Source organism: Odocoileus virginianus, unplaced genomic scaffold (assembly GCF_023699985.2).
Source record: "Odocoileus virginianus isolate 20LAN1187 ecotype Illinois unplaced genomic scaffold, Ovbor_1.2 Unplaced_Contig_3, whole genome shotgun sequence".
Taxonomy (NCBI): domain Eukaryota; kingdom Metazoa; phylum Chordata; class Mammalia; order Artiodactyla; family Cervidae; genus Odocoileus; species Odocoileus virginianus.
Window position 1 is genome coordinate 1813679 of NW_027224320.1, and position 13266 is coordinate 1826944.

The 13266-nt window shown below is 50.4% G+C and overlaps 1 protein-coding gene across 3 annotated transcripts in view; it reads right to left on the reverse strand.

Annotated features, from left to right (window-relative positions):
* The window catches only part of ACAD9 (acyl-CoA dehydrogenase family member 9), a 47034-nt gene extending 38093 nt beyond the window's left edge, over positions 1 to 8941 (reverse strand). The window contains exons 1-2 of one of the 3 annotated variants that reach the window (XM_070463517.1): positions 8721 to 8941; positions 4679 to 4772 (exon numbers count right to left, since the gene is read on the reverse strand). In XM_070463517.1, the coding sequence (XP_070319618.1) occupies positions 4679 to 4772; positions 8721 to 8867 (241 nt within the window). In that variant the 5' untranslated portion in view covers positions 8868 to 8941. The remainder of the gene's footprint in view (positions 1 to 4678; positions 4773 to 8720) is intronic. The other 2 variants (XM_020872479.2, XM_070463518.1) reach the window with 2 other exon arrangements.
* Between the last annotated feature and the right edge of the window lie 4325 nt (positions 8942 to 13266).

Genomic DNA, 13266 nt, shown 5'->3' on the forward strand with positions numbered 1-13266 from the left:
TTGTGGAACTGGAAGAATCAATATTACAAAAATGAGTATACTACTCAAAGCAATCTACAAATTTGATGCAATCTCTATAGAACTACCAATGGCATTTCTCACAGAATTAGAACAATAAATTTTGCAATTTGTAAGGAAATGCAAAAGACCCCGAATGGCTAGAGGACTCTTAAGAAAGCAAAATGGAGGTGGAAGAATCAAGCTTCTAGACTTCAGATTTTTTTTTAAGACTTCAGACTATACTACAAAGTTACAGTAATCAAAACAATATGGTACTGGCACAAAAACAAAAATATGTATTAATGGAATAGGATAGAAAGTCCAGAGATAAACTCACACACTTATGGTCACCTAATTTATGACAAAGGAGGCAAGAATATATACAATGGAGAAAAGACAGCCTCTTCAATAAGTGGTGCTGGGAAAACTGGACAGCTACATGTAAAAGAATGAAACTAGAACACTTCCTAACACCATACACAAAAATAAACTCAAATGGATTAAAGACGTAAATGTAAGACTGGATACTACAAAACTCTTAGGAAAACACAGGAAAAACACTCTTTGATATAAATCACAGCAAGATTTTTTCTGACCTACTCCCTAGAGTGATAAAAACAAAAATAAAGAAATGGGATCAAATTAAACTTGAAAGTGTCTGCAGAGCAAAGGAAATCATAAAGAAGACAAAAAGACAACCTTTAGAATGGAAGAAAATATTTGCAAATAAAGCAACTGACGGATTAATCTCCAAAATACACAAGCAGTTAATATAGCTCAGTATCAAAAAAATCAAACAGCCCAATAAAACAATGAGTGGAAACCTAAGCAGACATTTCTCTAAAGAAGACATGCAGAGAGCCAAGAAACCCATGAAAAGATGCTCAACATCAGTAATTATTAGAGAGATGCAGATCCACAGACATCTAGAGAGATGCAAGACTACAATGAGGTACCATTCCACATCAGTCAGAATGGCCATCATCAAAAACTCCACAAAAAAAACAAAAGCTGGAGAGGATGCGGAGGAGAAGGAACCCTCTTACACTGTTGGCAGGAATGTGGACAGACACAGCCACTTTAGAGGACAGCATAGCAGGCTCTTAGAAAACTGAGCAGTAATACCACACGACCCAGCAATCCCACTCGTGGGCATACACCCGGAGAAAATCCTAACTCAAAAAGACACAGGCACCCCAGTGTTCACCGCACCACTGTTTACCACAGCCAGGACACGGAAGCGACCTGGACGTCCATCAGTGGAGGAGTGGAGAAAGAAGGTGTGGTACATATACACAGTGGAATGTTACTCAGCCACAAAAAGCAATGAAATTGGGCCATGTGCAGTGACGTGGAGGGATCCAGGGGCTGTGATACAGCGTGAAGGAAGTCAGAAAGAGAAAAACAAACATCACGTATTAATGCATAGATTAATATACAGAGTCTAGAAAAATGGTACAGGCGAACCTATTTGCAGGGCAGAGACAGAGACGAAGACATGGAGAATGGACGCGTGGACAAAGAGGGGACAGGAGAGCGACACACACTGGGAGGTTAAGACGGACGTGCACACAGCGCCTCCCGGAAAACGGCCAGTGGGGGCCGCTCAACAGCACGGGCAGCTCAGCTCGGGCTCTGTGACGACCCGGGGCGGGGAGCGAGGTCCGCGAGGGAGGGGAACATAGTACACCTGGGGCTGGTCTGCACGCTTACAGCAGAAACCGACCCAGCACTGTGAAGGGCTACACTCCTTAGCAACACATGCGGGAAGCCCAAACCACTTAATCTCTTACCTTAGAAGTGTTATGAAAACTTAGACTGTAGTAACAGAATATGTATCTTGGGTATTAGAAAGCACGTGAAACAGAAGAGAGAAAATATGGAGGGTTGTAAATTTGGCCAGTGATACATTCCTTAGGGCTTCCCTCATAGCTCAGTTGGTGAAGAATTCGCCTGCAATGCAGGAGACCCCAGTTCCATTCCTGGGTCAGGAAGATCCTCTGGAGAAGGGATAGGCTACCCATTTCAGTATTCTTGGGCTTCCCCTGTGGCTCAGCTAGTAAAGAATCTGCCTGCAATGTGGGAGACCTGGGTTTGATCCCTGGGTGGGGAAGATCCCCTGGAGAAGGGAGAGGACACCCACTCCAGTGCTCTGGCCTGGAGAATTCCAGTGGACTGTACAGTCCACGGGGTTGCAAAGAGTCAGACGCGGCTGAGTGACTTGCACTCTCAGGCTGCATCGTTCTGTTTTACACCACCACCATAGTTTCCTCTGCTGCTGCATTTCTTTTGGGCTTCTCTCGTAGCTCAGTCGGTAAATGTAATGCAGAAGACCCAGGTTTGATTCCTGGGTTAGGAAGATTCCCTGGAGAAGGAAATAGCAAACCACTCTGGTATTCTTGCCTGGAGAATCCCATGGACAGAGGAGCCTGGCAGGCTACAGTCCATGGGGTCGCAAGAGTCGGACACGACTTAGCGACTAAACCACCACCACATTTCTCACGTATAGCTTGGAAATTATCTTGTCTTATCCCAATAAACAGTGTCTCTATTACTACTACCAAAAAAAAAAAGTGGGCAGAAGACCTTAATAGACATTTCTCCAGGGAACACATACAGATGGCTAATAGGCACATGAAAAGATGCTCAACAATCACTAATTACTAGAGAAATGCAAATCAAAAGTACAACAAGGCACCATCTCACTGGTCAGAACGTGTGTGTGCATGCCTGTGCTCAATCATGTCTGAGTCTGTGCAACGCTCTGGACTGCAGCTCACCAGGCTCCTCTGTCCATGGGGTTTTCCAAGCAAAAACACTGGACTGGGTTGCCACTTCCTCTTCCAGGGGATCTTTCCTACCCAGGGATTGAACCTGTGTCTCCTGCACTGAAGGCAGACTCTTCACTGAGCCACCAGGGAAGGGCACTGCGCAGAACGGCCTCATCAAACAGTCTCGTAACAAATCCTGAGAGGGCGTGGGGGAAGGGGACTCTCTTACACTGCTGGCGGGAATGCAAACTGGTGCAGCCCCTACGGGAAACGGTAGGGCGGGTCCTCAGAAAACTAAAAATAGAACTGCCATATGAGCTAGCAATCACACACTTGGGAATATACCTCGACAGAACTATAATTCAGAAAGATACACACGCCACATATCCACAGCAGCACTGCTCACAACAGCCAGGATGTGGAAACAGCCTAAATGGCCGCCCACAGACGAACAGAAAGAGAAGACGTGGTCACACACACACAACGGAATACTAGTCAGCCACGAAAATGAAATAATGCCGTTTACAACAACATGGATGCAACCGCAGATTATCATACTAAGTGGGCCAGAAAGTGAAAGACAAACACCATGATATCACGTATAGGTGGACTCTAAAATAGGACACAAATGAACCTCTCTATGAAAGAGAAACAGAATTGTGGACACAGAGAACAGAGGCGTGGGTGCCGAGGCAGAGGGGTTGGGGGAGGGAGAGGGTGGGAGGCTGGGGTTAGCAGATGGAAGCTGAAAATATAGGATGGATAAACCACAAGGTGCTCATGTACAACACACAGAGACAGTGATATCCTGTGGTAAATCATAATGAAAAAATTATTTAAAAAGAATGTATGTGTGTAGCTGAGTCACTCCACTGTATAGCAGACTGGCATAACACTGTAAATCAACTATATTTCAGTTAAAAACAGAGAGAGATCTCGTTGACAAAGCAGGCTGACTCGCAGACATAGAAAACAACCCTACGGTCGCCAGAGGGGAGGGAGGAGAGACAGATTAGGAGGCTGAGATTAACAGGTACGTACTATATACAAAATAACCACCCACCTACCTACCATATAGCCCCGGGGACCACACTCAGTATTTTGTAACAAGTTATGAGGGAAAAGGCTCTTTCAAAGTGTATTATACTGCTGTCAGTCTGTCCTCACTCAAGCCCTCCCAGGTTCCCAGAGCAAAGGACACTGCCCCCGCTAAGGGCTCAGAGCCCTGAGGGACGGGCCCTTCGGTCCACATGGCGCCTCCAGCCTGAGGTCCGGCCCCCGACCCTCCCTGCTGCCCAGCAAAGGTACAGAAACCGCGAGCGAGCCTTCAGAAACACTGACGGCACTCTGCCCCAGCACACAGCCCAGAGTGCGACTGACGGGCTGGGATTGTACACGTTTTGCTCTGCTTTTTATTTCATTTTTCTAATTGCTCATTTCTATTGTATTTTACAGTCAGTGGGCAACAGTGTGGAAATGTTAAATGTAAATATACATTCAGAAGCAATGAACTAGATAGCTTATGATTAAAGAGCAGTTGGAATGATCTTTTAAGCAAAATATGCCAACAGCACTGTTTCTCTGATTAATGAACACTGCTTCTACTACTAAATATCAAAGCATTTCCAGGGCTTCCCTGGTGCTCCGCTGGGTAAGAATCTGCCCTGCAATGCATAGTTTGATCCCTGGCCTGTGCTCCACAACGCAGAGAAGCTGCCGCAGTGAGAAGCCTGCACGCTGCGATCAGGGAGGAGTCCCCGGTCTCCGGGACTGGAGAAAAGCCTGCGTGCGGCAACAAAGAGCCGGCGCAGCCAAGAAGACACGAACAAAAACGTGTTTAAAAAAATAGATATCGAGGCGTCACCCTGCAAATGGAAAGCTGTAATGCTAAAGAGAACCCTACATACCTTCTTCGGTGAAGAATTTTTCTACAGGTCCCACAAACTGATTAATTTCCTTAAGTTCATCTTGGCTAACTTCTGGAAACGGGAAAACTTCTTTCTGAAAATGATGAACACAGTAAAGATGTCACTGTGGGCAATCTTCCACAGCGGTCATATCAGTCAACCGGAAGGGAAAGGACGCGCAGCGTCCGCCTCGGCTGGCCGAGCCTCCCGGGCCGAAGGAACTGGACAGCAAACTTCAGCAGGCGCTCGGGACACAAGAACTGCATCAGACTCCACCTCCTCGGCCCAGCCTGCTCCCTGACCCAGATTATCCCCGATCCTGATCAGCTTTCCTTACTAAGAAGTGACGAGGACTCCTATGAAACAGGGAGCCTGGGCTAAGGCTTCCAGCTCCAGCACGGTCCCTGCTGTGCAAGGCGTTCTTAGTCGGACCCCTGCCCCCGTTCCCAGGGCCACTTTCTCACCCAGAAAACGCAGGTGATCTCTGTGAGGACCAGGGAAGATAATGGACGAGAAGGCTCTTTACTAAAAACATCAAAGCTCACCTTAGTTATGTCGTGAGCTTAAAAACGCTGCCGCTGACAAGACCGTACTGTGGTCGCAAGGTCTGACTTCTTGGTGGGCTGCTGCGCAGCTGCGTGCTCTAGGACCCGCCCCTCCGTCCGAGGACCCCTGACCCCTGCTACCTGGGCTGAGCATACCAGGAGGCAGGGCCACCAAAGGAGGCCCTGCTGAGGAGCCTCATCAGCCTGAATGCAGCCCTGACTCTGATGCTGTGGAGCGTGGCATCAGTTTCTCCCGTTACGGGTGACGCCTCAGTAGGCCGCTGTGCGGCTCAAATGAGATGACGTGTCCTGAACATGCAGTGACTGACCAGGGAGCGGCTGGGGCTTCCACCCGAGCCTGGATTCCCCACGAGGCCTCCGCTCTCTATGTCGCCTAAAATTATCCCACTGAGACTTCAGCCCCTCTAGCTTTTGGGCACTGCCCTCCCCTTCAGCTGCCAGCACGACCTGACTTTCTGGATTTGACCAGCGCCTGCTGAAAAGTGATGTCCCAGCCCCCAAGCTGCCCCCAGAAGCCCGGCCTCTCCTCACAGCACCTCTCACCAGGTGAAAATTCGTGAAAGGAGAGGAGTCCTGTCTCCTCCCTCCAGCCCACAGGCTCTCAAGTCTGTTTTCTCCTCTTGGGCCCCCCGTACAAGTGAAGGGTGGATTCCAGCCAAAATTGAGAGCTGACTTAAAAGGAATCGCTGCCTCCAGGCCACCTTTGACCCTGCCCCTCAGGGGGTCTGGAAGGAAATCACGCAGAGCTGTCATCCTTCCGCAGCCACTTAGAACAAAGCTGGCTCTTGAGCTGAATACAGAAGCCGAGTCCACTGCACTGGCCTCACCTAGGCCTGCTGCAATGGCTGCACTGGAGGGAGAAGGTTCTGGAATCAGTCAGCAGCCAAGTGAGAACAGAGTGGGGCTAGTGTGGCCTAAACTCCAACCAAAGAAGAACCCACCAGGAGAGAGGCCTCGAGCACACGAGAGAATGAATGTCTGATGGCAATATTCAGGGTCTGAATGGGGTGCTTCGTGGGTGCTCGGTTGAATTTAATTTGCAATTTAAAATTTTTGAAACCAGTGGAACTGGTTTTTCCAATTATTCTACATATGTAGAAACCACACATGTAACACGGTTGCTCCTGGCTGAGGCTGTGAATGGGGAGAAGGGTCACCCAGATCCCTCCCACGGGTTCCCGCAGGAGACCCGCGGGCATTCTCGGAACACTCTGAGGGCAGGGGGACAACGGCGTGATCGTGAAGGTCTCCTTCCAGGTTGAGATTCTAAGCACCTCTGCTGCCACGTTGCTGCTCAAACCCAACAGAGCTGAGAGAGACCGTGCTGGCCTGAACCAGGGCAGCACCAGCGCAAGTGCTTAGAAGCCGTCGGATTGAAATGGAACCTGAAGGCAGAGAAGCTAGGATCTGCTGTCAGAATAGATGTGGGTTATGACAAGAGGCACACTGCTGCTGCTGCTGCTAAGTCGCTTCAGTCGTGTCCGACTCTGTGTGACCCCATAGACGGCAGCCCACCAGGCTCCCCCATCCCTGGGATTCTCCAGGCAAGAACACTGGAGTGGGTTGCCATTTCCTTCTCTCCAGTGCATGAAAGTGAAAAGTGAAAGTGAAGTCGCTCAGTCGTGTCCGACTCTTAGCGACCCCATGGACTGCAGCCCACCAGGCTCCCCCGTCCCTGGGATTCTCCAGGCAAGAACACTGGAGTGGGTTGCCATTTCCTTCTCCAGTGCGTGAAAGTGAAAAGTGAAAGTGAAGTCGCTCAGTCGTGTCCGACTCTTAGCGACCCCGTGGACCGCAGCCCACCAGGCTCCTCTGTCCCTGGGATTCTCCAGGCAAGAACACTGGAGAGGGGTGCCACTGCCTTCTCCAGCACGTGAAAGTGAAAAGTGAAAGTGAGGTCGCTCAGTGGTGTCCGACTCTTAGGGACCCCGTGGACCGCAGCCCACCAGGCTCCTCTGTCCCTGGGTTTCTCCAGGCAAGAGCACTGGAGAGGGGTGCCATTGCCTTCTCCAGCACGTGAAAGTGAAAAGTGAAAGTGAAGTCGCTCAGTGGTGTCCGACTCTTAGGGACCCCGTGGACCGCAGCCCACCAGGCTCCTCTGTCCCTGGGTTTCTCCAGGCAAGAGCCCTGAAGAGGGGTGCACTGCCTTCCCCAAGAACAGAAGACCAACTGTACTTAAAACAACCAAGATGGTGCTGGTCAGACCACTGATGACCAATTTCAAGATGACTGTCAGAGCTGACTGTGCTGTTTTTGTATATAACCCCCTCCCTCAGTAAATAAAAGCTCTTGCCTGCAGGTGGGGTGGGGAAGACAGTCGGCCTTCGGACAGGGCCCCCACCTCCCACCTCCAACCCTGGCTGTCAGCATCCAAAATAAAGCAAACTTTCCTTTCCACCAACCTGGCCTCTTCACTGACTTCTGAGAGGTGAGCAGCCGGACCTCCCTTTCGGCTACAACCTGAACAAGTGGAACGGCAGAGTCACCACCATCTCCAATAAGACGACCAGAGGGAAAGGCAGGATCAGACCAGGCACTCAGTTTTGGATGACAGGCGATGCCTCGTAATACCCAAGTGCAGCTTTTGACTGGAAAGGTAGATATACAGAGACTGGAGCTCAGGGGAGAAATCTCACCTGGAGAAATAAATGTGCACCTTCAGTATGCTGATGGCATGATACTAAACTAGATCATCAGAGGAATGGTTAGAGATGAGAAGACTATACACAGACTGTCTATATACTAGACAATTCCCAACTCAGTTGGTCAGAAATGCCGGCCAATGTTCAGATGTCAAAGAGCCAAGAAGGGACCAATGCTCTTGAGTAGCTGAGAAGGCTTGGGGGTCCGGCTGCCACTGTGATGCAGGGCATGCAGACCGCATGTGGGAAGCAGGTAAGTGTAGAGGTGGAACTTACCTAAATGGGTGCATTTTCTCAATAAACAAGAAGCAAGGCCAACAGGTGAGAGTGATGGGGGAGACGGTGCTAAAGGTTTGGAGAAAGGGAAGCATAAAACATGTGTATTCTTTCTTCCCCATGCTGCTGAGAGGCATGAGTTCCCAGGACGGAGCACCACATCCCAACACACACACACACACACACACACACACACACACACACACACACGCACCCACACACACACACCCAGACACACACACGTGCGGCAGTTTAATAAAGCATTTCGCTTCCACACACACACACACACTTCGTCTGCCCCACGTGCGGCAGTTTAATAAAGCCTTTCACTCACTCACTCACTCACTCTTCGGGGCCGGGACGCTGAGCGGAGGGTCGCTCAGCGCCCACCTCAGCCAGGGTCTCCCGAAGCAGGAGCACGCGGCTCCTCAGAGCCCGGGGGCCGGCACGCCCGCCCTCAGGTGCGTTTCTGAGGCAACGCGTGGGGGCTCTGGAGCGGGTTCCACTCGCCCCTCCGCAGGAAGGGCAGAAGGCAGAGAGACCGCGGCGCCGCCTCACCTTCTGGATCTTGCCCAGGAAGAGGTCCTTGGCGAAAGCTCGGCTGGGCGGACTGGTGAGCAGCGGGCGCCGGCTCACGGTGAAGGCCGCTGGGGCGCGGCAAAAGCGCGCCGCCACCGAGCACAAGAAGAGCCCACAACCGCTCATGCTGCCCGCGGAGACGCTCTTGCCTCTGCGGCTGCCTCCCCGGCGCCTCAGTCGCTGCCCGCTGAGCGCGCACCGCCGATGACGCCATCCGCCCGCGCCGCCCCACCCACCCCACCCGGCCGCCAATGCGCCTGCGCGGCCTCGGGCTCGGGCCACGGACGGCTCGCTGATTGGGCGGCGGCGGCGGCGGCGGCGGGGGTCGGGGCACCGCAATGAAACTAAGAGTGGGTCTTAGCGCTCCAGGACGCTTGTTCCTGGACCTCTGCACATTGTCTGAGTAGGAAACTAGTCCCTCCCTCTTTGCCAAACGTGGTCAGTCACCGGCTGGGCCTGCAGGGCCCAGGTGAGACTGAAGAGAAGGGGACGGGCCCTTCCCTGGTGGCCTCGTGGTTAAGACTCTTCCTGCCAACGCAGAGGACCTGCGTTAATAGATCTCTGATCCGGGGACGATCCCCCCGCCCCACATGCCTAGGGGCCACTAAGGCACAGCCGAGCCAGTACTACAGGAGCCCCTGCGCCGGGCGCCCAGTGCTCCGCCGCAAGGGAGGCCCCCGCGCTGAGAAGGCCCTGCTCTCCCCAGCTAGAGGTTTTCAAGAAACAACGGAGGCTCAGCACAGCCAAACAAAGAAATAAAAATAAATGTGAAACAATGTTAAATACAAATAAATTTAAAACCATTTTAAAAAGCGGAGATGGGGGAAATTCACGGTATTGGTTATCTCTGAAGGGCATGCACATACGGTTACAGTCCTTGTTTCAAGTCAGTGGTCTATACACGAGGATTCCTTTGGTTTTGCTTCATAGCTTACGTGTATGTCACACATTCGGGAGACGGAGGAAAAGGAAAGGGGTATTGCACCAGAAAGAAGCATGGATAAGACCCTGTAGTTACTACGTCCCTGGAAAACGCCAGCCTGAAGGTGGGCGAGGGACAGGACGGGGAGGGGCAACCCCCACACACCCAGAAATGCCCTGAAGGCCCTTCTCACATTGGAAATGCTTTCTGCCTCCATCAGAACTCAAAGGATAAGGAGCAGCGCTTTCATCTTAACGTGCTGTGCCCGGCCCAGTAAAAGATGGACTTGTTTGGGTAAACATTTGATGAGGAAGCCACAATCCTTCTTGGGAGGGACTCGAACTCACTGTCATTTAAGCTGAAACCACACAACTGGTGTCAGGACTTACTGAAGCTCGGGTTCACAGAAAGAAGTCTGGTCACAGAAAGAAACCAAGGAGAGGCAAAGTGATAGGCAAAGAGTGAGTCTGTTAGCATAGGACATTTGTGAGAGATACAGGCGGACTGGCAAGGGAACACAGCCCCAAGAAACAAGAGGGCTACCTCTTTATCACCTAAGAAAGAGCGGGGAGGGAAGACAACCTTCCTCCTCATTCTTGGGCAGCCATCAAGGCTTAGCATCATTAGTTCCTCCTTAGAGTCTACGTGGTCTAACCGGGGCTGTCCTGGCACTATTTAAATCATATTTATCTTAGCAAAAGTGTGGTAACATAGTCTAACACGTGGCAATTCATCTCAGGTCTCAGCAGAATGTCCCCTTTCATCTAGTTTCTTTCCCCTTTCACCTGTATTTCTGTCTTGGATGAACGCAAAAATGCTACTCTTAAAGGAACATTAACTCTAACTCTTCATGGAACAAGATTCAGATCCCGTATCTTTTGTCTTGTGTTTTAAATCTCAGGGTGTGTGGCTTGAGGGTGCCTGGTGCTTGGATGCACCAGATCTTCCTCCAAAGTAGTGTAGATTTTTGTTAAGTTACTGGATTCTTTTCTTGAGTGGTTATTAGCTTATAACAGTCTCCCAAACTCCCTTAAAATTCTCTGTCTTTAATCCTCTAGTGAGATTTCTAAACTGACTATCCTACTCTATCCTTATCAGTGACAGACCATCAGGGGAAAAAAAAGAGTTCAAAAACATTCTTGGTTGCAAAATAGCTGTCCTTGCATGCAACTTCTGCAATGTGTCATCTATTTTTGTCTTTAACTTGTGAAGCCTTGTCAGTTGGTTTCTTCATAGTGGTCAATATTTGCCAATGTCAGCATTCAGCTTCTCAAGAAGGCATTTGGTAATGACGGCCTGTGAACCATCTCTGCAGAAATGACACTGCTTGCTTTTAACTTTGAGCTGGTGAACGTTTGGGCCAAAAAAAAAAAAAAAAAGTAGTCTAATCAATAAAGTTATCCAATAATTTATCTGGATCCTCCCTGAATTAACCAAGTGAGAAATTCAGCTTCCAAAATAAAAATTAGGAAAAAATTAAGGCATAATTTCTACGTACTCTAATAGCATGTACAGGGGAAAATGTTTTGGAGTACCACTACTTTGGCAGTGTCTAAATTCAGTTTCCCCATCTGTAAAAATGAATATCATGTCACTTACCTCACAGGATTCTCATGAGGATTAGCTAAATCCATATGATAGCATCTGCCACAGTAAGTGATCATTGTTTTTCTTGTAATAATATAAAAGTTAAAAACTGGGCACACACTCAAGTATTCCATCTTATACTTGAGTATTAGCCTTTGAGAAATAGGATGTCATTCGTAAACAGTTTGCTTTAGACATAGAATTTCCACAGTTCACATTTAAAACACCCACCATGGACGTACCTCTCCGATCATGTCATAACTGGTTCCCGTACATGACGTATCAGCAAACAACCCGGAGTGGCTGTGGAGTGGGTCTTAGCGCTCCAGGACGCTTGTTCCTGGACCTCTGCACATTGTCTGAGTAGGAAACTAGTCCCTCCCTCCTCAGCATGAAAGCCACACAATGGGCAGGTCGTGGAGAAATTTACTAACACAGAACAGGAGGGAAACAGGTGGCCTTGTCTCCTGCCCCAAGGCTGCAAGGGTAATAGTCAGTCATGAGAAGAGAGTCTAGTCAAGCTTCCTGCCCTCAGCGTCCTAATGATGTGCTCACAGCTGAGTCGTGCACGGGTATCACCAGTGCCATTTCCTGCTGAGAGAAGCTGACTGACGCCTCGCTGTCCTGACGTCAAAAGTCAGCAGAGAGGTGTCCTTCAGAGTACTCTGTCTCACAGATTGTGTCGTCCCTGGTACTTCCTTCCCTTTCAGATGTGTATCTGTCCCCTTTATCATGGGAATATGGAAGTCACTGGCTTGTTGAAAGCCACAAAGGTGATGAGGTGTTGTTGGTTGAATTGTGTCCCCCCCACCCCACAAGATTCATTACTTGACATCCTAACCCCAGAACCTGACAACGTGACCTTCCCTGAAAAGAGGGTTTCCTATGGCATTCCACTGCAGCTGTGTAATGAGCTAAGTTAGGGAGAGGTCACAGTGGGGTGGGGTGGATCCCTACTCCAACATGACCGGTGCCCTTGTAAGCAGGAGAAATGTGGACACAGACATGTTCCCAGGAGGATGGTGTGTGTCTGGAGGTGAAAACGGAGCTCGAGATAATGCTGCTACAAGCCAGGGAAGGCTAAGAGGGCCAGCCAACCCCAGAAGCTGAGAGCAAGGCCTGGATCGGTTTCTCAGCCCTCATGAGGATCCAATCCTGCCAACACAGTGACCTTGGACTTTAAAGCCCCCACAAGTGTGAGCTGATTGATCATCTAAGCTCCTCAGTCTGTGGTTCTTTGTTAGAGCGGCCTGGCAGACTCAGACAGGAGGATGTGTGGCTCTGGGCACACAGAACTGAATAGGGCCCAAAAGTGACGCGAGGGCTGGGCAGTCTCAGAGCCAATACACCCGGAGCTCCGGCTGTGGTCTGGAATCCGTATGACTTCCTCCCGGTTTTAAGAGACCGGAATTGAAGAGTGAGCGGTCATTCTCTGCTGCCTCCTCTTCTCCTGGCTGGAGGCAGAGGAATCTGCCCTCGGTTGGCAGGACAAGGCAGGAGGAGCCTAGCTCTTCCAATATTGGTCTTTTCCTCCAAAAGAGGAAGGCCAGCCTGCAGCCCTTGGAGTTGCAGACGAGTCGGACACGCCGAGCATCTGTGTGCACGCCGAGCACCTGTGTGCACGCTGAGCACCTGTGCACACGCTGGCAAACTCGGTGGGCAGAGAGGTGTCTCTCGATTTGTCCTCTTTGTTCTCTCTCACTTCTGTTGCTGGCTGATCCGAAATCGGATGAAATCATTCTGACGGAGGTCGGAAGCCCCATCACGCCTTGCTCTCCCTCTCTGCCTCTGCCAGCTGCTCCGTGGCGGGTACACACCCTGAGGTCCAGGTTGCACCATGCATGGCCCTTGGTACCCGGGTGCCGAGTTCTCAGGCATTCTGCTCCATCCTTCCTATGCACTATCGTCAGTCTGAATGTTTTGGACTGACTCGTGTCTAAGTCCTTCTGCCTGGTTATGTGTCTTCACCAATCCCCTTCCCCCTCCACCAGGCAAGTCACGGCCTACTCCAGAATC